Raw genomic sequence first — 27,980 nt, forward strand, 5'->3', positions numbered from 1 at the left:
CAAGCAGCATCAAAGGAGCAGGAAAGCTGACATTTCGGGCCTAGACCCTTGATGCTGCTTGGCCTGCTGTGTTCATCCAGCTCTACACCTTATTATCTCAGATTCTCCAGCATCTGCAGTTCCTACTATCCCTGAAACGTTAACTGTTTTTTCCTTCACAGATGCTGTCAGACCTGCTGAACTTTTCCAGCAACTTTGTTTTTGTTCCTGATTTACAGCATCTGCAGTTCTTTCATTTTTTATTCTGTAAGTTTTAAGACAGTCATGGACAAAGATATTGGTGCCCCTCCAGTTTAGGAGCAACCCGTCCTTCATGTACTGGTCCTACCTGCCCTGGAAGAGATCCCAATGATCCATACATCTGAAGCCCTCCTCTTACCCCGCCCCTTTAGCCACACATTCAATTGTATTACCTTCCTATTTCTTGCCTTACTAGCAGGTGGCACAGGAGGCAATCCTGGGTAAAAGTGCTAAATTGGGGGAAGGCTTATCACAACAGTATTAGGGAAGAAGTGGAGAAATTAGATTGGGGATGGTTTTTGAGACTAAATCCACTTCTGACACGTGGGAGTCTTTTAAAGGCCAGTTGATCAAATTTCAGGACCAGCATGTTCCTGTAAGGATGAAAGAAAAAGATGGCAAAATTTGGGAACCTTGGATGACGCGATGTTAAAAAGTTAATCAAGAAGAACAAAGTATAAAGAAGGACAAGACCCTTGAATATTAAAAAACTGCAGAAAAGAACTTAAACAAGGAAGTAGGAGGGCTAGAAGGGACCAGGAAATGTCCTTGGCAAGTAGCATTATTTATAAAATGCCTTGGGATTCTATGCATATTAACAGCAAGAGGGTGGCTAGGGAAAGGGTAGGTCCATCAAGAACACAGAGGGAATTTATGCATGGAGCCAGAGTAAATGGGTGAGGTCCTTAACGAGTACTTCACATCGATCTTCACCAAGGCCATGGATAATGGCACGATTATGGAGGGGTTTGTTAAAAGTCTAAATCATGTCGATATTAAAAGATGAAGTGGTGTTAGGTGTATTGAAATACGTTAAACAGTAGATAACACAGCGCTTGGTGGCATCTAACCCAGGATACTTAGGGAGGCATGAGAGAAGATTGCTGGGACCTTGAAAGAGACCTTTGCATTGTCTTTAATCGCAGGCAAGGTCCCACTGAGGCAAGGAAAGGATGGTAAGGTGAAGGAACCTTGGATGACAAGACATGTTGAACACCCAGTCGAGAGGAAGAAGGAAGCTTACTTAAGGTTGAGTAAACAAGAATTGGACAGGGCTCGAGAGGTCAATAGGGTGGCCAGGAAGGAACTGAAGAATGGACTCAGGAGAGCTAGAAGGGGTTATGAGAAAACTTTGGCAGATAGGATCAAGGAAAACCCCAAGGCTTTCTATACTTATGTGAGGAACAAGAGGGTGGCCAGAGTGAGGGTAGGGCCAATCAGGGATAGTGGAAGGAACTTGTGCGCGGAGTGAGAGGAGGTAGGGGAGGTCCTTAATGAGTACTTTGCTTCAGTATTCACCAGTGACAGGGACCTTGACGTTTGTGAGGACAGCATGAAACAGGCAGATATGCTCGAACAGGTTGATGTTAGGAAGGAGGATGTGCTAGAAATTTTGAAAGAAACACGAGGATAGATAAGTCCCCTGGGCCGGTCGGGATATACCCAAGGTTTCTACGGGAAGCGAGGGAAGAGATTGCTGCGCCTTTGGCGATGATCTTTGCGTCCTCACTGTCCACTGGAGTAGAACCAGACGATTGGAGGGTGGCAAATGTCATTCCCTTGTTCAAGAAAGGGAATAGGGATAATCCTGGAAATTACAGACCGGACAGTCTTACTTCTGTGGTGGGCAAATTATTGGAGAGGATTCAGAGAGATAGTATTTATGATTATTTGGAAAAGCACAGTTTGATTAGAAATAGTCAGCATGGCTTTGTGAGGGGCAGGTCATGTCTCACAAGCCTTATTGAATTCTTTGAGGATGTGATGATACACATTGATGAAGGTAGAGCAGAGGATGTGGTATATATAGATTTTAGCGAGGCATTCGATAAGGTTCCCCATGGTAGGCTCATTCGGAAAGTAAGGAGGCATGGGATTCAGGGACGTTTGACTGTCTGGATTCAAAACTGGCTGTCCAACAGAAGACAGAGGGTGGTAGTAGATAGAAAGTATTCAGCCTGGAGCTTGGTGACCAGGGGTATTCCGCAGGGATCTGTTCTGGCACCTCTGCTCTTTGCATCTTTATAAATGACTTGGATGAGGAAGTGGAAGGATGGGTTAGTAAGTTTGCCGATGACATGAAGGTTGGTGGAGTTGTGGACAGCGTGGAGGGCTGTTGTAGGTTGAAACGGGACATTGACAGAATGCAGAGCTGGGCAAAGAAGTGACAGATGGAATTCAACCCAGAAAAGTGTGAAGAGATTCATTTTGGAAGGTTGAATTTGAATGCAGAATACAGGGTTAGTGGCAGGGTTCTTGGTTGCGCGGAGGAACAGAGGGACCTTGGGGTCCATGTCCATAGATCCTTCAAAGTTGCTACTCAAGTTGATTATGGTTGTTAAGAAGGCATATGGTGTGTTGGCTTTCATTGGCAGGGGGATTGAGTTTAAGAGCCATGAGGTGATGCTGCAGCTCTGTAAACTCTGGTTAGACCACACTTGGAATATTGCGTTCAGTTCTGGTTGCCTCATTACAGGAAAAATGTGGAAGCTTTAAGAGAGGGTGCAGAGGAGATTTACCAGGATGCTGCCTGAACTGAAGGGCAGGTCTTATGAGGAAAGGTTGAGGGAGCTAGGGCTCTTTTCATTGGAGCGAAGGATGAGAGATGACTTGATAGAGGTTTACAAGTTGATGAGGGGCATAGATAGAGTGGATCGTCAGAGACGTTTTCCCCAGGGCAGAAATGACTATTACGAGGGGGCATAATTTTAAGGTGATTGGAGGAAGATATAGGGCAGATGTCAGAGATAGGTTCTTCACACAGAGACTGGTGGGTATGTGGAATGCGCTGTCGGCAGTGGTAGTAGAGTCAGATACTTTAGAGACTTCTAAGCGACTCTTGGATAGGCACATGGAGGATAGTAAGACGTAGGGTATGCAGGGTAGACTGATCTTAGTAGGATAATAGGTCGGCACAACATAGTGGGCTGAAGGGCCTATACTGTGCTGTACTGTTCTATGGTCTATGTTCATAAGGGACACCTCATTGCACCTTGTTGATTTGGTGCCAATGAACTGTTTCTCCCCAGGATTTTTTTCCTCCACCCATAACATCTACGTTTGTAGCTGTCTCAATGTGAGTTTAGGTGTTTAAGGGGATTAGAGCTGCATCTAGCAGAATTACATTAATAATTCATGTTTTTGTTTTACATCAGTTAGAACTGATTTAATTCTAATAAGTAGTAGATCATTAAGTACTTAAAGCTGTTCAATGCTCTGTTAATTAGTGTCCATTAGGCAGATAAATTGAGGATTTTGAGTAACTTGATTGACTTCTGTGATGAAACTGGAATTAGTGGGGCTCAAGGCTTTCCCAAGTGGCTGGTGACTGGACACACATTTACTTTTAGCTTTGGGAATGTTGAGGGAAACAGGACTATAGAATGGGATGATGTGTAGAACTGTAAGGAAACTTAGGGTGGAAGAAAGAACCAAAAGACCTGCTAATATAACTTAGAATTCAAAAATATAATCCTGTGGTTTAGTCAGTAGAGGCTTCAAACTCACCCAGCCCATCAAACCCGGACGCAGTTCACAGAAGAACTTCAGGTCAAAGTTTCTGATACGAGGATTCAGTTCACGTCCAATGAAGAAGTCATAAATAAAACTACCTGCAAACCAATACAGATGAAGTAATTACAACATGTACTTTATTAATATAGCAACTGCACAGAGGATGGTGCATGTATGAAATGAACTCAGTGAGGAAGTGGTGGAAGTGGGTATAATTACAACATTTAAAAGGCATTTGGATGAATAGAATGAGTTTACAGGAATACGGACCAAATGTTGGCAAGGGCCAAAAGGTTTGTTTCCATGTTGTATGACTCTAATGACATCCGATATGGTCATTTAATTAAAATGAGATGTGGAGATGATGGTGTTGGACTGAGGTGGGCAAGGTTAGAAGTCAGATAACAAGGTGTAGAGCTGGACGAACACAGCAGGCCAAGTAGCATCAGAGGGGCAGGAAAGCTGACGTTTCGGGTCTGGAAGGGTCACCAGACCCAAAACGTTAACTCTGCTTTCTCCTCCACAGATGCTGCCTGACCTGCTGAGCTTTTCCAGCAACTTTGTTTTTGTTCCTGATTTACAGCATCCGCAGTTCTTTTGGTTTTTACCTACTATCTAGAAATCAGATAACACCAGGTTATAGTCCAACAGGTTTATTTTAAATCACAAGGTTTTGGAACGTCACCCCTTCGTCAGGTGAAGTGAAAGAGAAGCACACAGGCACAGAATTTAAAGGTAGAGAAATCAAAAAAATCATACAAAGTGGAGCATCGACAAGCCAGATAATAGGTCTCTGCAGGTGATCCAGAGCATCAAATGGTGCGAGTAAAGTGTCAATAGCTGAGTAACAAGCGAAGGGATGACCTATAATTTGATTAAATGAGGTAGAGCGATAATTACAAAAAAATTAAAAATGAAAGGTGGTGCTAGAAACAAACCAAACAACTGGAATGACATGAGGGGTACAAGGGTCACATGCCGAGAGTCTAACCAAATAGCAAGTAATCCAAAACTGTACAAACTAATTAAGGTAGAGCAATCATAACAATTTATCAAGGTGATTGTGTCAAAACAGGACAGTAAGGAAGATTTTACAGATACAGAAGAGTGGTAGGGTCATATGTAGTGCGACAATGAACCCAAGATCATGGTTGAGGCCATCTTCATGGGTACAGAACTTGGCTATCAGTTTCTGCTCAGCAATGCTGCATTGTGTGTCTTAAAAGCCGCCTTGGAGGACATTTACCCGAAGATCAGAGGTTGAATGTCAAAGTGAAGAGCATCTCCAAGAAGATCACGCTTATCAACACAAACATCAGGTTTCTGCAGAGATGCAAGAAAGCAGAGAAGATCCCAAAAGCACTACAGATTACAAACCCGTTCAAGTCAACCTACAACACAAATTACGCTGAGATTATGCCATTGCATCTCTTGCACACTCCTCATTCATCTCGCACGCCAGCTCATATTCCAGCAGACACTGCAACCTTGAAATTGAGATAGAAGCCATATTCTCAGCTTGCACGCAAGGTACAGAGGACTAGCTACAAGGCACTGCCAGCAGACAAGGCAACAGAACTACACCACCTACATGCACACCAAGAACAGGAAACTGGAGAAACTTGGTATCACCACCAGCAGTAACCAAGCCTCCCCCAGCATGATGGTTGAAACTGTACCGCTACAGGGAAATCTATCAACTTTGTCTGGCTGAAAAGTGTGGTCAGACAAAAAAGAAAATCGAAGTGCTCAGCCATGGGCTCAATTTCAGTCCCACTACCAAAATGGACCCCATTGGTCTCAGGCAGACATAGAGGAATTCATCAGGTGAATGAGGCTCCTGGAATTCTTCCACAAACCCTAAGATTTCAGCAGCAAACCCAATGAGACAACCAATGAACCGGAACAGTCGATAGAGAGAGATCCACAGTGCAGAGTCAAAGAAGAAAGAATCAAATTGAACCCCTCCAGAAGGCTGCTGCCCTAGGCTCGACATGTATGCTCTTGCCATTAGGAGATGCATTAATGCCAGCCGCAAAAGATAGCACAGAATGTCACCCAAGCTCTCAAGACCAATCGCAACATTGTCATCAAACCAGCAGACAACGGAGGAGCCATCGTCATACAGAATAGAATGGACTACTGCAAAGAGGCATACTGACAACTGAACAACCAGCAACATGACAGACAACTGCCTGCTGATCCAACCAAAGAACACACCCATCAACTCAGACTGATCAAGACCTTTGATCCAGATGTTCAGAGGATCCTATGCAATCTCATCCCGTGTATTTCTCGCAAAGGAGACTTATACTGCCTCCCAAAAATAAACAAAGCCAACTGTATCAGCCAATGAGACCCCGTGTGAGAACCTCTCTGGCTATGTCAAGGGTATCTTGAAACCCATTGTACAAGGAAACCCAGCTTCTGTCACAACACTACAGATTTCTTACAGAAACTCAGCACCCGCAGACCAGTCAAACCAAGAACGTTCTGGCACTCTACACCAGCAGCCCCCACGATGACTGCATCACTGCAACAGCCTAAGTACTCAACACCAACAATTGCCAATTTCCAGATGCCATCCTACAACTCATCTGCTTTACCCTCAACCACAATGTCTTCACCTTTGACAACCATTTATTCATCCAGACACATGGAACAGCCATGGGGACTAAATCAGAACCACAATATGCAAACATTTTCATGCACAAGTTTGAGCAAGACTTCATTGCTGTGCAGGACCTCCAACCAACACTGTGCACGAGATACGTTAACGACATTTTCTTCCTTTGGACTCATGGCGAGGAATTACTGAAACGACTACATAGCGATATCAGATCCACACTTCCTTCAACCCCAACATCTCCCCACAGCCCTACGGCACCTTCCCCTGTAACCGGCGAAGGTGCAATACCTGTCCATTTACCACCTCAGTATCCAAGGGCCCAAACATACTCGCACTTCCCAGAATCTAGTCTACTGCATTCGCTGCTCACAATGTGGTCTCCTCTACATTGGGCAAACGAAGCATAGACTTAGCGACCGCTTCGCAGAACATCTACATTCTGCTCGCAAAAAAGACCCTGAACTACCTGTTGTCTGCCACTTCAATGCACCACCTTGCTCCCTGGCCAACATCTGTGTCTCTGACTTGCTACAGTGTTCCAGTGAAGCCCAACGCAAGCTGGAGAAACACCACCTCATTTTCCACTTGGGGACCCTACAGCCCTCCGGGCTCCATATTGAGTTCAATAATTTTAGGGCCTAAACTCTCCCATGTCCTAGCCCCCCACCCCACCCACCAGGCCTTGTTACCACATAGCCTGCCACTACACACACCCTGTTGTTAGTCACTAACAGTCCCCATTAACAACTATTCACCCTCCCAGCCTGATCGTTGGCAATTCCTTTGTCTGTCCAACTGTCTTTCTCTCTCTTTGGGCTCTATCCTATTGTTTAGTCCCTACCCCACCCACCTCCATATTTTCTGCATATAAACTGACGTTTTCGCAGCCACCAACAGTTCCGAGCAAGGGTCACCGAACCCAAAACATTAACTGTTTTCTCCTCCACAGATGCTGCCAGACCTGCTGAGCTTTTCCAGCAACTTGGTTTTTGTAGCGATATCAACAAGTTTCATTCCACCATCAGACTTACCATGGACTACTCTTCAGAATCAGTCTCATTCTTAGACATGCATCTCCATCGAGGACGGACACCTCAGTAGCTTACTCTAACGCAAGCCCATGGATAATCTCATGATGCTGCACTTCTCTAGCTTCCACCCTAAATCTGTTACAGAAACCATCCCCTATGGGCAAGCCCTGGATATACACAGGATCTGCTCAGATGAAGAGGAATGCAACGGACGCCTAAAGATTTTGAAGGATGCCCTCATAGGAACAGGATATGATGCTCAACTCATCAATCACCATTCTGACAGGCCACAGTGAAAAACCACAACGACCTCCTCAGAAGACAGACACAGGTCACAACCAATAGAGTACCCTTTGTCATCCAGTGCTTCCCCAGAGCGGAGAAACTACACCATGTTCTTCACAGCCTTCAATATGTCGTCATTTATGACGACAAGCATCTCGTCAAGATCATCCCTATGCCCCCACTTCTCGCTTTCAAACAGCCATCAAGCCTTAAACAGACCACCATTCACAGCAAACTACCCAGCCTTCAGGACAACACCGGCCACAACACTATACAACCCTGTCGTGGCAACCTCTGCATGACAATGTCAGAGCATCGACATGGATAATACCATCACGCGGGAACACCACGTACATGGCAGACACTCACGTGACCCAGTCAACGTTGTCTCATATGCTGCAGGCAAGAATGCCCCAAGGCATGGTATATTGGTGAGACCATGTAGATGCTACGACAACAGATGAATGGACACCATGCAACAAATTGCCAGGTGGGAATGTTCCCTCCCAGTGGGGGAGCACTTCAGCAGTCAAGGATATTCAGCCTCCGATCTTTGGGTAAGTGCCCTCCAAGGCGGCCTTCAAGATATAGAACAATGCAGAATCACTAAGCAGAAGCTGACAGCCAAGTTGTGCAGCCACGAAGACAGCCTCAACCGTGATCCTGGGTTCATGTCATGCTACATGTGACCCCACCACACACTTCTGCATCTATAAAATCTTCCTTACTGTGCTGTTTTGATACCATCACCTTGATTAATTATGATATCCCTACCTTAATTAGTTTGTACAGTTTTGGATTACTTATTACTCTGGTTAGACCCTCGACATGCGACTCTTATACCTATCATGTTATTCCAGTCATTTGATTTGTTTCCAGCACCGCCTTATTTTTAATTTTTTGTAATTATCTCTCTACCTCATTTAAACGGATTATAGGTCATCCCTTCGCTTGTTACTCAGGTGTTGACACTTTCCTCACATTGTCTGACACTCTGGATCACTAGCAGAGACTGATTATTTGGCCTTTCCACTTTATATGATCTTCTGATCTCTTTGCCTATAAATTGTGTCTGTTTGCCCCTTCGTCAGGTGAAGTGAGAGAAGCAATGCTCCAAAATCTTGTGATTTCAAATAAATCCTTTGGGCTATAACCTGGTGTAGTCTAACTTCTAACCTTCTCTCAAAGAGTTAGGTGTCTTTGGAACTCCTTGCCACAGACAATGTGGGGGCAGAGTCCTTGTGTTTAGTTAAGGCTAAGATAGATACTTAATCGGGGGGAGAAATCAAAGGTTAGAAGGAAAAGGCAGGAAAGCGGATGCGAGAAATGTCAGATCAGCCATGATCCAACTGAATGGCAGAGCAGGTTAAATAAGCCAAACATCCTACTCCTGTGATAACAAGGTGTAGAGCTGGATGAACACAGCAGGCCAAGCAGCATCAGAGGAGCAGGAAAGCTGATGTTTCAGACCTAGACCCTTCTTCAGAACTGTTATACTTTATTTATAGCATAAATCACAAATAATAATACAACTTTGCCTTAAATAAAACTTAAATGGTAAGAAGGCTCTCAGCTTGCACCTTCAACTGATTACTCAGATGTCACAGAGATCACAATAATACAGTAAAATTCTGGCATTTTTGTAAAATAATTTTTGCAGGTTCATCAAGAGTGCTGCTTCATAGAAGCTATAAACAGTTTTCAGTACCCCCAACACCATCGGCTTTTATCTTGTGACTTGTGATCTGTTATAGAGAGTCAGAGTTATATGGAAACAGACACTTTGATCCAACTCACCCATGCCAATCTGATATCCTAAACTAGTCTAGTACCATTTCATAGAATTATAAAATCCCTAGTGTGGAAACAAGTCAATCGGCCCATTGAGTCCACACCAACCCTCTGAAGAGCACCCCATCCAGACCCACGCCCCTATCCCTGTAACCCTGCATTTCCCACGGTTAATCCACCGAACCTCCACATCTTGGGACACTATGGGCAATTTAGCATGGCCAGTCCACCTAACCTGCACATCTTTGGACTGTGGGAGCAAACCGTAGCACCCGGAGGAAACCCGTGCAGACACAGCGAGAACTCCACACCTAAGGATGGAATCAAACCTGGGTCCAGGCTGCTGTGAGGCAGCAGTGCTGACCAATGAGCCACCATGCAGCCCATATCCCTTTTAATTTTTCTTATTCATACACCCATCCGATGCCTTTTAAATGTTGTAATTGTACCCACCTCCACCATGACCTCTGGCAGTTCATTCCATACAAGCATTATCCTGTGTGAAAAGTTTGCCTCTTCGGTCCCTTTTAAATCTTTCCCAAATCATGTTAAACCCATGCCCTCTCGTTTTGGGTTCCCCTACCCTGGAAAAAGACCTTGGCTATTCACCCTATCCATGCCCCTCATGATTTTACAAATTTCTATCTATAAAAGGTCATCCCTCAGCCTCCAACACTCCAGGGAAAAAAGGCCCCAGCCTATTCAGCCTTTCTCTATAGCTCAAAACCTCCAATCCCAGCAACATCCATGTAAATCTTTTCTGAACTCTTTCAAGTTTAATAACATCTTTCCTATGGCAGGTATGGTCAGAACTGAACACATTATTTTAAAAGTGGCTCACAAAAGTCCTGTACAGCAGCAAGATGATGCCCCAACTCCCATATTCAATACACTGACCAATGAAAGCAAGAGTGCCAAATGTCTTCTTCATGATCCTGTCAACTTATGACTACACCTTCAAGGTACAAATACAATGCAGCTACACCTCTAGGTCTCTTTGTTCAGCAACACATCGCAAGGCCTTACCATTAACAGTTTAGAAGTCCTGCCAATGGTTTGCCTTACCAAAATGCAAAATCCCACATTTATCTAAATTAAAGTCCATCTGCTACTCCTCGGCCTACTGGCCCATCTCATCAAGATCCCACTGTACCGAGATAACCTTCGCTGTCTATTACACCACCAATTTTGATGTCATCTCCAAAATTACTAACTATTCCTCCTATATTCACATCTAAATCATTTATATAAAAGTGGAAAAAAGCAGTAGATCCAAACTGATCCTTGTGGCACATCACTGGTCACAGGCCTCCAGTCTGGAAAACAACTCTCTACCACCACACCTGTTTCCTACCTTCCAGGAAATTTTGTATCCAATTGGCTTGCTCCCCCTGGATTCCATACGATTGAACCTTGCTACCAATTTACTGTGTGGAACAGAGTTGAACGCCTTGCTGAAATCCATATAGACGCCGTCTACCACTTTGCCTTTGTCTATCTTCTTTGCTAGCTCTTAAAAAATCTCAATCAAGTTGAGGAATCTTGTTGAATGCTTTCTGAAAAATCAAAATACAACACTCCTACTGGCTCCCCTCTGTCCACTCTGGATGGGACTTCCTTCAAAAACTATAATAAATTAATCAAACGCGATTTTCCTTTCACAAAGGCATGCTAATTCTGCTTGATTAGATTACAGTTTTCCAAATGTGCTGCTATCACTTCCTTAATAATCGATTCTAAACAATTATGGTTATGCTCATCAGCCTATAGTTAACAACTCTTTACGTCCTTCCCTTTTTGATTAGGGGTGTCACAGTGACAGTTTTCCAATCCTCCAATACTCCTTCAGAGATCAAGGACTTTTTTTAAAAAAATTACAACCAAAGCATCCACCATCCTTGTAGCCATGTCTTTTAGGATGCTAGGATGCAAGCCATTAGTGTCAGGCAATTTATCTGCCTTTAGCCACATTAGTTTGTCTAATAGTACATCTCGTGTGTTGGGACTTTATTCCTCCCCCATATTATTCGGTATTAATGGAAAGTTTGAGGTATCTTTCACTGTAAAAACTGATGCAAAATATCTGTTTAAGTCCTCTGTCATTACTACCTCCCCAGATTCATTTTCATGTTCACTTTTACTTCCCTCTTTTTATATATTTAAAGAAGTTTTTATTGTCAGTTGTTATTTTCCTCACTAGTTTGACCTCGGCTTACTTTCTCTCTCTTTATCATTTTAGACTTTCTTTGCTGGATTCTTAACTTATCCTAGACTTCAGGGCTATCATTGACTTTTGTCTCCTTATATGCTTTTTATTTCAGCTTAATGCTCTCCTTAACTTCCTTGGTTAGCCATAGTTGGTCTTTCCCTTTCTAATAAGTTTTCCTCCTTAAATGGGATATATTTTTGCTTAATGTTATGAATTACCTCCTTAAATGTCTACCATTGCTTTCCCTTATGTATAGCATGGTGGAGCAGGCTCAAGGGGTTGAATTGCTTACTCCTAGTCTCCTGTTCAAGGCTGCAGTGGGGTAAAAACGGAAATCCACTGGGGGAAATCCAGAAGACAGAATAACCATAAAAAATACAGCTAGGCTATTTAGAAGCAAAATAAAGAAAAAAAATTTTCTATGCAGAATCATGAGAATATTCAATGACTTGCTATAGTCGCTAATAAAACAGTAATTAACATCACAAAAAATTGAAAATGCTAGACACTCAGAAGGTCTGTCAGCATGTGTGGAGAAACAATTAACATTTCAGCTTGATAATCCATTATCAAATTTCAGTTGCTCCACTAACAATGCCAGTAATTATGGTAGCATCTGCGAAGGAAAAAACAGAGTTGACGTTTCCTCAGGAGGAAGAGTCACCGGACCCGAAACGTTAACTGTATTTTCCTGAACAGATGCTGCCAGGGTGAGCCTCTCCAGCAATTTTGTTTTTGTTCCTGATTTACAGCATCCGCAGTTCTTTCAGTTTTTATGCCAATAATTATTTCCAGCATTATTAGTACTTTTCTTTTGCATCTGAAAATAAAAAGAATGGAATGAAAGGACAATGAATTACAAATAGGATGGCTATACCCAACCTTTGTTCACTTTATTTATAGGCACTTACCAGAATTTCCTCCTTCTGCCAGCTCATCTGCAGGAACACGCCAGGAGCGCACATACAGGTAGATGCTCAATAAAACAGAAAACACCATTGCAGAGATTGCAAGCTGCAACTCGTTGCTGTAAATGTAACTCAGGTTTACCTCATTGTACAGGGCAGCACCTAATGCAGCAGCACACAGCACAAATGCATAGAATGCTGAAAGAAAAAATGAAGGCAATCAGTATTATCAGAAGTGAACACTACAAAAGGTAAAAAATATATTCTATTCATAGTAACACTGGTTACAATCTTGTAAATTATTCCATACCATATTAAGATTGGATCTCTCACTGAAGAAAGGCACTACCCCAGTTAGTAGTGATAAAGAGAGATAACTGAAACATTGATCTTTAGGAAAAAAAACTGGTCAATCTTCTGCATTATTTTCTTCAGTTTTCTTCATAAAAATTGATTTCCAATACACATTGCTGCTCTTTGTTTTCCCAATGTACTGCCTTGTTCCTTCTTCAAATTTAAACATTAACATTTATGAAGTGTTGATTTAAATGATGATTCTGGCTGGTTCCAGACTGATTGCACATGTCTGAAAGTGTTGAACCCAAACACTTGGCAATAAACTTTACAAGTTCAAGTATGAACTGAACTTGCATACTGTGGAGAGGAGTTATAAACAGAACTTTGATCAATGTAATCAGCTGGCATGGTTTGGAAGTAATTTTTCACAAGCAAATGACCTAGTGTTATTGTACAGAAATATGAACCATAAAACTTTCAGAAAGACGGTGGCAGAGTGACAGGGCCGCATGCGGGATCTTGCCCAGGGCCCATCTGCTTTCTTCCTTTAACTTTTGCCTGTGATCTTTTCTTTTGCTTTATTTTCTTTTTATTTGGGTGTTTTCCCCCCTTTTCTGTGGCGGTTCGGTCGGCAGCACTGACAACAGCACATGTGGAGTGGCAGATGTGGCTTCGTCCAGCAATTGCAGGCAGCGGCAGCAAGTGCATTCTCCCAATACTCATGGCCTGGAGCAGTGAGGTCATCCTCCTAGCGTTGGAGGACAGTGGCAGCAGCAAGGTCATTCTCCTTGTGTTCAGGGCCAGCAGCAGCAAAGCTCCTCCAATGATAAGAGACGGCGGTGGCAGCACCAGCAGACTCTTCAAGATGGTGGCGCAGGCAAGGCGACATCGACAGCCAAAGCAGAACTTGTGGCCCAGCAGTGGAGCCAGGGACTCTTAGTTGTGGGAAAAGTGTGAGTTCAGCAGCATCAAAGTAGGCCTAGTGGTAGAGGGATGGCATCTAAAGTGAGGCGATTTCTACGTTGGTGGGTCCAGTGCAGGCAGCAAGATGATGGAGGTCTGCCTGGAAGTGGAAGCTAGGTGCCAGCTTGGACTGGGTCGGAAAGACTGGTATTCTGAACATTATACTTCATTATTTTTCTAATTTATTCCTATGACCTATAATGCTGGACACTATTTTTCTAACTTTTTGTTTCCTAAGAATTTGATCTTAACTACCTGTACCTAGGTACCTTTGTATCCAAGATGGTGCTGTAATGCACACAACTAAACTACTGTACTCACTTGTGTACATGGGACAAATTTAATTCAATTCAATTCAATTCTATTCTAATCTACAAATGCAAGTCAATTATATGTTCTGTTAATTTATTTAACATTACAGGGGAAAATACAAACAACAATGACACTAAAATGTCAGTGGCCTCAGCCCTTTTTCTCAATGTCAAGAAGAATGGAGTTCCAGAATGGTTTTACAGTATGCTTGAGAGTGTGGTGAAGACACATTTAATCAAGGTATTCACAAGGATACTAGATTATCAGCTGAAAAAAGGAAGAACGGGCAGAGGTATCGGAAAAGGCAGCAAAGTGCACTGGATGAATTGGCTGTGAGATAGCACAGACATAATAGCCTTTGTTTGTGCTGTGATTCTATTTAAATCAGTTTCTGCTTTCCTATTCTTCCTGCAAAAGTGGACAACTACATATTTTCCTGTATTATACGACATCTGCCAAATTGCTACCCATTCACTTGACCTGTGTATATTTGTTTACAGAGATAGTAGGAAATGCAGATGCTGGAGAATCTGAGATAACAAGATGTAGAGCTGGATGAACACAGCAGGCCAATCAGCATCATAGGAGCAGGAAGGCTGACATTTCGAAGGGTCTAGGCCCGAAACGTCAGCCTCCTGCTCGGCCTGCCGTGTTCATCCAGCTCTACACCTTGTTATCTTATATTTGTTTACAGATTCTTTGTATCCTCCTTGTTCACTCACCTTTGTAACAGCAGCAAAATGTGGCTACAAGGCCACTGGTCTTTTCATTCAAGTCATGAATGCATTTCATGAATAGTTGAGGTCTCAGCACTGATCCCCGGATCAGTCCACTTAATAATTTACCAACCTGAAATGACGACTTATGCCAACTCTATTGTTAGCTAATCAATCTGTGTTGAAAATCACCCCAAACACCATGATCTCTTATCTTGTACAATATTTTATATAGCACCTTATGAGATGCTTTTTCAAAATCCAAATATTCTACATCTGATTTCCCTTAGAACATAGAACAGTACAGGCCCTTCGGCCCACGATGTTGTGCCGAACTTTTACCCGAAACCTAAAGGTCTATCTAACCTCCGCCGCTACCTTATACTATCATCCATGTGCCTATCTAATAGTCGCTTAAATGCCCCGAATAAGGCCGACTCCACTACCCTCTCCGGCAATGCATTCCACGCCCCTCCCACTCTCCGAGTAAAGAACCCACCTCTGACGTCTCCCCGATATCTACCTCCTTTCACTTTAAAACTATGTCCCCTCGTAAAAGCTACCTCCACCCTAGGAAAAAGTCTCTGGCTGTCTACTCTATCTATACCTCTAATCATTTTGTACACCTCTATCAAGTCACCTCTCATCCTTCGTTGTTCTAAAGAGAAAAGCCCTAGCTCTCTCAACCTTTCCTCGTAAGACCTTCCCTCCATTCCAGGCAACATCCTGGTAAATCTCCTCTGCACCTTTTCCAACGCTTCCACATCTTTCCTCTAATGAGGTGACCAGAACTGGGCACAATACTCCAGATGTGGCCAAACCAGGCTTTTGTATAGCTGGAGCATAACTTCACAGCTCTTGAACTCAATCCCTCTATTAATGAAAGCTAACACACCATACGCCTTCTTAACAATTCTATCCACCTGGGTGGCAGCTTTCAGTGAACTGTGAACATGAACCCCAAGATCCCTCTGCTCCTCCACACTGCCAAGAATCTTTCCGTTAACCCTGTATTCTGCTTTCAAGTTTGTCCTTCCAAAATGAATCGCCTCACACTTTTCAGGGTTAAACTCCATCTGCCACTTCTCAGCCCAGCTCTGCATTCTATCAATGTCCCTTTGTAACCTCGAACAGCACTCCGCACTGTCCACGTGACCCACCTTCGTATTGTCCGCAAACTTGCTAATCCACCCTCCCACTCCTTCATTCAAATCATTTACAAAAATCACAAATAGAAGAGGACCCAGAACAGATCCTTGTGGTACACCACTTGTAACTGAGCACCATGTTAAATATTTTCCATACACTACCACCCTTTGTCTTCTAAGGGTCAGCTAATTCTGAATCCAATCTGCCACGTTTCCCCCTATCCCATGCCTCCTTACTTTCTGCATGAGCCTACCATGGGGAACCTTATCAAATGCCTTACTTAAATCCATGTATACCACATCCACTGCTCCACCTTCATCCACGTGTTTGGTCACCTCTTCGGTCACCTCTTCAAAGAATTCAATAAGGTTTGTGAGGCATGATCTACCCCTCACAAATCCATGCTGACTATCACGAATCAAACTTTTATAAATCCTATTTGTTACAGCCCCAAAAGAATTCTTATAAATTCCTGAAATGTGTTTTCCTCTTCACAAAACTATATTGCATCTACCTACAAAACGAGTTTCTAAATGTCCTGATACTATCTCCTTAATTCCAATGATAGATGTCAAGTAAGCTGGCGATAGTTGCCCAATTTGTCTCCTTCCTCTCTTGAATCATGGTTTGAATATTGTGGTTTTTAAGGGACCCAATTCTCCTGGTATTCACTACATAGTTTTAAATTAAATCTCATACAAAACTTTCCAGAATTCCAGCATACGAAAACATCAGAAAGAATTAGGAAAAACACAACATCTAGTGAACTAGCGTCACGTATCTTATTTTGTTCTCAGAAGGGATGCAAACAAACCCTCAGATGAAGATGAGCAAGGAGACAACAATCCATCCAAAGTCACTGGTGGATGTCCCATGGTCATTGTCCAAATGGATTCAGACAATTGGTTGACAGAAAATAACCTGCCCTAGAAATATGACATAGTAGGTGGTAGGAGCAGAGGGGTGTTCTGTTTTTGGGGAGTTTCATCAAGCAGACCTTGTAAGCAGCAGTTCTGATTGGGCAATTTTCTTTTTTTCCTTTATTCATTCACAGGATGAGGGCATTGCTGGCCAGGCAACATTTATCATCCATTCTTAATTACCCAGAGGGCAGTGAGGAGTCAATCACATTGCTGTGGGTCTGGAGTCACATGTAGGCCAGACTGGGTAAGGATGGCAGATTTCCTTCCCTAAAAGGACATTAGTGAACCAGATGGGTTTTCCCAACAATCAATGAATTTGTGGTCATCTTGGGTGTAGATATTTATTGAAGTCAAACTCCACTGTCTGTCGTGGCGGGATTCGAACCTGGGTCCCCAGGACATTACCTAAGCCTCTGAGTTAATAGTCCAACAATTATACCACTAGGCTATCACCTCCCCTGTAGTTTCCAGAAAGCAGTCTTCACCAGCTCTTGAATTTTATCTTCCTTTAGATATGGACGGAGTCTATATACATATCTGGTCAGATTTTCTGCATGGTGAAGTAGCCAGAGCCTGACGATCAGTAGGACATTCGAAGCTCGACCTAAAGCATGCTTATAAAATGTGACAAAATCCACAATCATGGATTATCGCACCAGGAAGACAGCAACACCTCCTGTAGGCTGATATGGATCACCATGATGACCAGTGGCTTAGCAATAATGGCCAAAACCAAAAACAGGAATACACAACATATCAAAAACACACAACACGCAGCACACATGGCAGAATCTCTTTCTCAAGATTTGCCTTTTCAGTAATCAAGAAACATGATACAATGTAGTTACTGCTCATGTTTCTATGAAACAGTCCCACAGCAATCTTCTTCTAAAAGAAGAAACACCATGGAATTTCAGATCCCAGACATGGTCACTTTGCCTATCACCTCATACTCATTTACTTCTAATTGTGCTATCATATCATCCATCTTGTTAAGATGGTTGTGCACTTCAGATAAAGAGCCTTTAATTTTGTCTTTACACCATATCTTACTTACCCAATGCACTCTTAGTAGGTTCTGTCTCTGTGTCATATTCAGGTCAGCATTTCTCATATTGCTACTCTGTACTATTGGCTTGGTCTTTCTCTAACGTTTCCAAACATTCCTCCACTAGAATCCTCTCTCCCAATATTTAGTTTCTAGTTTGAGCCATTGATAATGCCTTAATACTTTCTAAATTTCAAATAAGGTCTGTCAATTAAAATATACTGCAATCTCCCTCAATAGTTTAACTGCTGGAATAGTAGAAACAAATATTATAATTACCCATAATACATTCTGAATTCTGATTGCATCAAGTGGAAAAAAAAGTGGTTGCATTATAGCAGAATCCACTGTATTGAGAAAACATTATAACAGTGGGTTGAGAAAGTAGTTAGGTTTGACCTATAGAAATGGTACACTGTTGTGCTGAATGCTACATCTTTATTAATACAAACATACATATTAGGAGCAGGCAAAAGCCAGTCTATCCCTTCAGTCTGCTCTGTAATTCAATAAGATCATCGCTGATCTGGTTACTCCATATTCTTGACTGTCTCAATAACTTTTCACCCCATATCAATTCAATTATTAGGCCTGTTAAGAACATACCATTAATCCTGTATTTAAGCTTCTTTCCATTTGCTAGCGGTACTCCTTCAACAACCTGTGTGCAACAGAAGTAATCATTAGAAAAATTACCTGGTTTATCAAGAACTACTAATGAAACTGAAGCAATGAAAGGGACAGCAAATCTTTCATAAAAAGCTGTTAGAAAAGGGGCATGCATCTATGACGAGAGCCCTGTCAAAGACAGCCAACTTTCCTGAACAGGTGACCAATCACAGCAACAACTAGGCATAACTCCTAACAAAAATGCAGTTTCTGTAACCTGTTGAGGTGGCTGCCAATTTTTTCATAAACATTTCTCTAAGTGAAAAAATACATACTTATTAAGTTCTTCTTTTGAATAAAAGGCAAAGATATTAGGGTGAGTAAATAGGATGTTCTTGCATTTTTACTATCTACCGTCACCAGCAATTAACCCCAGATCTGATACAATGTGAATTAGATTCAAGTCCGAAGCTTTCACTGTACTGTTCAACATACCTTTACCCAGATACAGTAGTGGTGCTAGGTTTGTCCCATTTCCTTTTCCATATTATCCTTATTGCCTAAAATGTTCTCTGTTCCAAATGAGACTGTCAATTAGGTTTAGGGCGTCAAGTAATTTTCTACTGTAGATTTGTACCACTAGGATAAGGCTACCACAAACTTCTTTAATGTGGCATAACTGCAGACTGTATTCTGTTAGTCTGGGCTGGATTTGAATCCTCAATTTGGAAATAAAATTGCAGGACCATAATTCTATTAATTTTAAAATAGATATGGAGAAGGGCAAAACTGGTCCACAAGTTCAAGTTTAAATTGGGGCAAGGCAAATTTTGAGACAGGAGTTTGCAGGGGTTGATTAGAGTAGTTTGTTTGCAGGAAAGGGACCTCTGGCAAGTGGGAGGCCTTTAAAACTGTGATTGCTGGAGTTCAAGGTCTATTATGTTCCCATGAGGATGAAGCGCAAGATTGGCAGGAGTAGGGAACCTTGGATGACAAGAGAATTTGAGGTTTGACCAGAGAAAAGGAGGAGGCATGGCTCAGGAACAGGCAGCTGGGATCAAGGGAATCCCTGGGGGTATATAAAGGATACAGGAGTTTACTGAAGGAGGAAATCAGGAGGGCAAAAAGGGGGCACAAAATAGCTTTGGCTGAGAAGATTAGGGTGAATCCAAAGAGATTCTTTAAGTATTTTGAAGGAAAAAAAAAAATACCTTGAGAGAGTAGGACCTCTTAAGGACCAAAGTGGACATGTATGTTTGGAACCAGAGAAGATGGGTGAGGTCCTCAACGAAGATGTCTTCTGTATTTATTGTGGAGAAAGACAAAACGACTTAGGAACTTGGGTAAGTCAGTGGCAATATCTTGGGGACAGTCCATATCACAGTAGTGGTGGTGTTGGAAGTACCAGAATGTATGAAGGTGGATAAATCTCCTGGTCCTGATCAGATATATCAAAGAACCCTGCAAGAGGCTAGTGAAGAAATTGCAGTGGTCCTGGCTGATACATTTGCATCATCGTTAGCCACGGGGGAGGTCCAGGAAGACTAGAAAGTAGCAAATATTGTGCCCTTATTCAAGAAGGGCTGCAAAGAAAAACCTGGGAATTATAGACCAGTAAGATTAACATCTGTCGTAGGTAAGTTACTTGAGAAGATTTTGAGGGGTAAGATATACATGCATTTAGAAAGACAGGGTTTGATTAGGAGTAGTCAGCATGGCTTTGTGCATGGGAGGTCATGCCTCACAAATTTGTTAGAGTTCTTTGAAATGACCAGGAAGGTTATGAGGGCAGGCAATGTGGTCTACATGGGTTTCAGTAAGGCCTTTGATAAGCTTCCACATGGTAGGCTGCTCTGGAAGGTTAGATCACATGGAATCCAGAGACAGTTAGCAAATTAGATACACAATTGGCTCGATGGTAGGAATTGGACAGTAACAGTGGAAGGATGCTTGTCAGACATAGGAGGTCTATGACTACTGGTGTGCCTCAGGGGTCAGTGCTGGGCCCATTACTGTTTGTTATCTATATCAACAATTTGGTCGAGAATGCACAAGGCATGATTCATAAGTTTGCGGATGTTGTTAAAATAGGCAGTATCATGGACAGTGAGGAAGGTTACCAGAAATTGCAGCAGGATCTTGATCAGCTGGGGAAGTGGGCTGAGAAATGGCAAATGGAGTTTAATAGAGACAAGTGTGAGATGCTGCATTTTGGAAAGTCAAATCAAGATAGGAGTTTCATTGCGCATGGTAGAGCCCTAAGAAGTGTAGTGGAACAGAGGGACCTTGGAGTTCAAGTGCACGGTTCTCTGAAAGTGGAGTCACAAGTAGACAGGGCAATGAAGACTGCCTGTGTGCCAAAAGCATTCAGATAGGACATTGAGTATAGAAGTTGGAAAGTTATGTTGCAGCTATAAAGGACGCGAGTGAAGCCCCAATTGGAGTAGTGTATTCAGTTTTGGTCACCTTGCTACAGGAAGGATGTTATTAAACTGGAAAGAATACAGAAGAAATTTGCAAGGATGTTGCCACGACCCATGGGACTGAATTGTAGGGACAGGTTGGACAATCTAGGACTTTAGAGGCATGGATAGGGTGAATGCACTGAGTCTTTTTCCCAGGGTTGGGGAAATTGGGGACTAGAGGGCAACAGTTTAAGCTAAGAGGGAAAAGAATACATGGGAACCCGAGGGGCAATTTTTATTTTTACAAAGGGTGGTATGCATATGGAATGAACAGCCAGCGGAAGTGTTTGAGGCGGGTACATTAACAACATTTAAAAGGCATTTGGACAAATATATGGATAAGAAAGATTTAGAAGGCTATAGGCCAAGTGCAGGGAAATGAGGTTAGCGTGGACGGACAATTTGGTTGGCATGGACCAGTTTGGACCGAACAGTCGGTCTCCTTGCTGTAGGACTTTACGACAATAAGATGCATGCAAAGTAGACCTCTAAATACAAACTACCTCCACAAAATTCTCAAATGATCCACCTGCTTCAGCACAATGTGAAACAGAGGCTGAAATGACAAGTCAAGAATACATTCCTTCAGCTTCCTTGGTCTAGTGAGGGACTCAACATCACCTCAGAGAGGAATCTAAACTGGCTTGTATTTTTACCAAGCCTTCAGATATTAGTGCATTGTGAAAGAGCGAAAAAGTCAAATGATACAAGTTAATCAATTGCCTTCCTGTTTATATTGTTCAATCTTAAAAAGACAATTTCCAGCATCTTTCTGTTGAAAGCATTTGTCAATGTTGCTAAAGAAAATCTCTACTTGAGTAACCTGTAATCAAACTATTTCAAGAGCAGTTCTCATTGAAAAAGGGAGTTGGAGAAAATGAAAAAAATTACAGGACCAACAATGAGGTATTGCAGACATTATACAGCATGATGAACTGACAGTCATACAGCATGGAAACGGACGCTTCGGTCCAACCAGTCCATGCGAAACATAATTCCAAACTAATTTAGCCCCACCTGCCTGCACTTGGCCCATATCCCTCCAAACTTTTTTTATTCGTGTACTTGTCTAAACGCCTTTTAAACATTATACTGTACCCATATCTACCACTTCCTCTGGAAGTTTATTCCAAAGAAGTGCCACTCTCCATGTAAAAAAAACTGCCCCTCATGTTTTTTTTAAATCTTTGCCTTTCATCTTAGAAAGATGTCCCTAGTCTTGAAATTTCCTACCCTAGGGAAAAAAAAACACCTGCTATTCACTTAGCTATATCACTCATGATTTTATAAAGCTAAAGTCAGCCCTCAACCTCCTACGTTCCATTGATACAATGCTATCTCTTACATATGTTCATACCTTTCCACCTCCAGTACAATGGGGCTGCAGTGTTATGACTGAATATTCTACAGAAGTTATTAATTCTACTATGTAAACATAACCTAGACTCACTATCGACACTGAGAAGGACAAGTGTTGCAACATCATGAGAATAGGATTACCTATTGTCCTTTGAAACACACACACTCTCCAAACCAAGGTCACAAACTGTCCTGACTGAAACAAAATCACAATCACATCAATTTAAAAAATCCTACATATAATGATTTTTTTTTTGCTTAAAATTTTAGTCATTCACAAGTCATAGTTTTAGACTAAATGGTGGCAGATTTAAAAGAGCAATGAGGAGGAATTACTCCCCTCAAAGGGTTATAAATCTGTGGATTCACTATGCTAGAGCACGGCGGACACCAGACACTAATTAAGTTGGAGATAGAAAGATTTCAATTCAACAAAATAGGTGATAGCCATGCTCTGGTTCGTTTCTCAGCGAAATGCCTCAACTAATCAGGGTAAACTCGCCTGATTTAAAATTTAAAACTCAGCACGTGAACCGGCAGTCATAATTAAACTGGTGCATTCACCTTGACAACACTTGTACCAGCGGCAAGAATACCATAAACATGCAAAGTTTTGTTGGCAATCGAGAATTGTACCTGCTTCTCAATACTAAAAATGCTAAAGCATAACTTGGATTACCTTTCCAATGGGCAGTAGGTAGAGCAGAGCCTGGAATAAAAACCACAGGACAAAGATGCCCAGTGCATTACTACTCCATAACATCTGCAGGGCTGACATGGGGGGTGGAAAACTCCGAATACTGGCATCATCTTCCGCACACATCAAAAGCAAGAGAATGACCGTGAAGGGCAATAAGAACATGATGAAGAAGACACCTAAAAGAAAGGGAAATGTTAGCCTGCAGGCATCAAAGTGGGAACTGGCAAATGTACATCTTTCACTGACTGCAAATGACTCACTGACTTCTCTGTTGGTGAAAGTTCAGTTAAAAACACTTCCCAAACAGAGGGAAAATCTCAAAACTTGCTACTATTACACTTACTACTTGAAAGCAAGAAAGGAAAATACAGGGAATCTCAACTAATGATGAAAGCCATAAATGTAATCCTAAATAATACCAGAACATTTTTTAAAAAATAAACATTAATTGCAATGGCATTTCATCTATTCCCAAGAACATAAATGGAGTAGGAAACCATAAGGCCCTAGCCAGGCTGTTCTGTCAATGAATGAGACGACGACTAATCTGACCTTGACCTCAACTGTACTTTCCTGCCTTCTCCCCTTAATCATCGACGGCCCTTTTGTTCAAGAATCTCACTATCTCAGCTTTGAATATATTCAACACACCTCAACAACTCCCAAGGTACGGAGTGCCAAAGATCCACGTTTCTTTGAAAGAAACTCCTCCTCTCTACCTTGAACGGGTGACCTCTTATTCTGCAGTTATGCCTCCTAGTTCTATATTTTTCCCAAATGATAGATATCAAGTCAAATGGCCTAGAATACTTTTATTTCTTCCTATCTATTTATCACCTTTTGTTTAAGCCATCTTTTGCTGGTTTCTAATTTTTGTTTTTAAAAACCTCCTGGCCTGCCATGAATCTTTAAAGCAGAGTATGCGTTCTCTTTCAATTTGATACTGTCTATAACTTTAATTTGTCTTCCCAAGAGAGACTTTTTCAATATTTCTTTGAACAGACAGGTTTTTGTGAAGTTAATTTTTAAACGTGAAGTCATCAAAAATTTCACTGACTAATCTATCTTAACTAAAAGAAAACTGGTTAGAGAATATAACTTGCAAGGCATAGTGGAAAGAAATGCAAGGTCTCAGAAATATCCTCTGGTCTTACCAATTCTACCTCCAAACTCCCGCTCTTGTGTCCGCACTGCTTGTTTTTTAATGTACAGATGGTCATCTTTTGTTTCCAATTCTACAACTTTTTCTTCTTGCTTCTTGGTTCGGAGATTGTAAGGGAGATCCAACTGGTCTGTTACAATTTCCTTCCGTATCTTGTGCTAAGTTAAATGAAACAGATGACAGAAAGAAAAGAACAAGGCTACATATGAATTACATAACCCAATAACAGCTAGAGATCACCATACTCCTATCTTGCCCATTCTCCAAACAAAAACCACCGAATAATTTTCACAATACTTTGAAACTATAATAATGTGAATGGACTAACATTGTACATGTGACAACAATAAATCAGAGACACAGTGAAGAAAAGTGTTGTTTTGCATGCTATACAATCAGATCATACCATACAAAGTACATCAGGGAACAGAGCAGAACCGACTGCAGAATGTAGTACTACAGCTGCAAAGAAGGTGCAGAGGGAGTTCAGAATTAACATTTGAGAGGCCCTTTCAAAACTCTGATAATAGTGGGGAAGAAGCTGTTTTTGAATCTGTTTGTACCTGCATTCAAAATATGTTATATCTTCTGCCTGACAGAAGACAATAGAAGAGAGTGTAACCAAGAATGGAAGGGGTCTTTGATATGGTTGGTTGCTTTCCCAAGGCAGCCAGAAGCATAGATGGAGTCAGTGGATGGAAGACAGGTTTGCAAGATGAACTGGGCTGCATTCATGACTCTCTATAGCTTCTTGTGGTCTTGGCAAGAGCAGTTGCCATACTACGCTATATTGCATCCAGGGTAGGATGCTTTCTATGGTGCCTCTACAAAAATTGGTCAGAGTCTTTGTGGACATGGCAAATTTTCTGAGCCTCCTGAGGAAGTAAACACATTGGACAGTCCAGAACAAATTGTTGGTGATTCTCACTCCCAGGATCTTGATGCTCTCGACCATCTCCACCTCAGCACCACTGATGCAGACAGGGGCATGCCCTCCACTCCACTTCCTGAAATTAATGACCAACTCCTTTGTTTTTCTAAGGTTGATGGAGAGATTGCTGCCTTTACACCATGCCACTAAGCCATATCTCTTTCCTGTATTGTATCCTCGTTGTTTGAGAACTGACCTACAGCAGTGGTGTTGGCAACAAACTCGTAAAAAAAAATGGAGTCGGTGAGAAATTTGGCCACACATTCGTTACTGTATACAGAATATAGTAGGGGATTGAACATACAACCTTGCAGGGCACTAGTGTTGAGGATTTTTGCGCAATTCATTATCAAAATACACTTCCTCAACTACAGAAATAAGTAAATTGTCAGCAAAACTGATAAATGAAGGTTTTCTATAAACTGAGCAGGACACCAGGAGAGTAACAAGAAAGGGAACTCAAAATAAAAACTAAAAGTGAGCAAAAGTTCTGCAAAGAGACATAGACACAAAAGCATTTGGGTTCTCTGCCCATATTGTAAGAAATCGCCAGTTTTAGCTCAGTTACGTTACTGAGTCACAAACAAAAGTCAAACATCATCCGTCAGCAAAGAATGAAAAAGAACATTGGGAATCCCAAGAAAACTAGCCATGGAGTGGCACAAAATTATCTATACTTCCTTGGCTATAGTGTCATGCAAAAGTAAACAAATCCTCAAAAGAAAAATCATTTAACATTTCAGTTACATCCATGGAAAGAAACACCACTAGTCTAATAACGATGACCGATTAAAAACACTCCCTATCATGATCTCTCATCTGCTTGGTCAGAAACAACTAAATCTTAGGAATATCAGATAAAAGCAAAATACTGCAGATGCTGGAAGTCTGAAATACAACAGAATGTGCTAGAGAAACACAGCTGGTCGGGCAGCATCCGTGGAGAGAAAAATATTGTTAATGTCGAGGCTGACATCACAGCATTTGCTTTTTTTAAAAAAAAATAGGAATATCAGTTTGTCTGTTCAATCTCAGAAAATAAATTTAGGATTGACGCCATAATTCAGTGTGAAGGCATCAAACCCAAATATAAAAGGGCAGCATAACAACAAACTAGCCCCTAAAATTGAATCTTCAGTTGAGATTCATCATACAACAGTACAGCACAGAAGTTGTCTGTTGAACCCAGATTCTCTGCCATTACTTTCAAAGAGCAATCCAGTTAGCCTCACTCCCCTGCCCCACTTCAACTATCCAATTCCCTTTAAGTGTGATCATAGAATGGTGGATACTGATTCAATCAGACAGTTGATTCTAAATCCTAAACACTCCTTTCAATAAAACAAACTTTTCATTAAACCCTCAATTTTTTGCTTTCTAATTATCAATTATTCATCCACTGGAAACAATCCATCTCCATTTACTCTATCTAAACCCTTTAAAATTATAAAGGCATCATATCTCCTCAGTCTTCACTACCTCTAAAAAGGGAGAAAAACTCCAGCTTCTCCAGTGAAGCCATTTAACTGTAACTGCTCCAGCCTGGAACCATTCTAGCAAATCTATTCTAAAACAGATTTAAAGTCTTTACATCCTTCCCAAATTGTGCAGTCCAGAAAAGGACATGATACTCCTGCTGGGTTTGAACTGAGGTTAGACATGATTTAACAAATCTTTGCAGTTTTTGTTTTCTTCAATTGATTAAAGGATATTTACTGTTTTGTTAACCTGCCAAACTACCTCCAAAGATGTGCACATAAACAACCCAAGGTCCTTTTCTTCATTCATTCCCTTTGCAGGCAACTTGATACTATTGTAAGTCTCACTCCTCGTTATTTCTCCCAATATTTTAAAAATGTATTGATTCACAGGAGATGGTGGTCACTGGCCAGGCCAGTACTTATTGCCCATCCCCAAAACTGTCCAGAGTCAACCACAATGCCTCAGACATTTCTTGCACTGAATTTTGTTTGCCATATATTCTCCTACTCCACCACCACGTCTCTATCATCTTGATGTCTATTTCTCACTGTATTTTACTATGCTTATAAAAGTTTTGTGGCATCAGAAAATTTTACAATTGATTCCTATATTCTGCCCCACCCACACCTCCCCAAAAGTCATTAATGTGAATCAGAAATCATGGTCACAGTATTGACCATTGGGGTACACATTATATACCCTCCAGAATGGAAAAAGTAATCAAATTCACTGCAATTCTTCTTTTCCATCATTTAGCCAATTTTATACAATAGTGATACTTCTTTTATCCCAAAAATAGGGGTTGACCTATATAACAAATATAAAGTGAACTGCCAGCCTGGTGTGGGTAATGGCCATTTTGAAACAGTCATCACCATTTAATGCAAAGACCATGTTAAACTCCATCACACTTTTGTAATATAGCCCATAAAATAGCCACCCAGTTGCTGAATCAAGGGGACAGAGTTGGGATTAACGGGTATTTTTCAGGTTGGAAAGATGTAACTAGTGGAGTGCCACAAGGATCAATCCTCGGCCTCCAGTATTATGGACTTGAAGGACAGGATAGTGTGATATCCAAGTTTGTTGACCACACAAACATAGGAGGCAAGTTGTGACGCGGATAGAAGGAATCTGTAAAGGAATATAGATAGGTTGAGTGACTGAACAAAATCTCGGCAGATGAAGTTTAATGTAGGGAAAAGTGTGAAGTAATGTGCTTTTGTAAGAAAAAAAGAAATCAAAAAGGTAGGCTATT

General features: G+C 41.6%; 1 protein-coding gene across 2 annotated transcripts in view; it reads right to left on the reverse strand.

Moving 5' to 3' along the window:
• Positions 1-3,560: 3,560 nt before the first annotated feature.
• Positions 3,561-27,980, reverse strand: part of lbr (lamin B receptor) — a 40,793-nt gene continuing 16,373 nt past the window's right edge. The window contains exons 5-9 of one of the 2 annotated variants that reach the window (XM_048596796.1): positions 24,302-24,467; positions 23,127-23,323; positions 18,621-18,675; positions 12,610-12,804; positions 3,561-3,851 (exon numbers count right to left, since the gene is read on the reverse strand). In XM_048596796.1, the coding sequence (XP_048452753.1) occupies positions 3,694-3,851; positions 12,610-12,804; positions 18,621-18,675; positions 23,127-23,323; positions 24,302-24,467 (771 nt within the window). In that variant the 3' untranslated portion in view covers positions 3,561-3,693. The remainder of the gene's footprint in view (positions 3,852-12,609; positions 12,805-18,620; positions 18,676-23,126; positions 23,324-24,301; positions 24,468-27,980) is intronic. The other variant, XM_048596795.1, reaches the window with a different exon arrangement.

This window comes from Rhincodon typus, chromosome 5 (genome assembly GCF_021869965.1).
Source record: "Rhincodon typus isolate 14 chromosome 5, sRhiTyp1.1, whole genome shotgun sequence".
NCBI lineage: Eukaryota > Metazoa > Chordata > Chondrichthyes > Orectolobiformes > Rhincodontidae > Rhincodon > Rhincodon typus.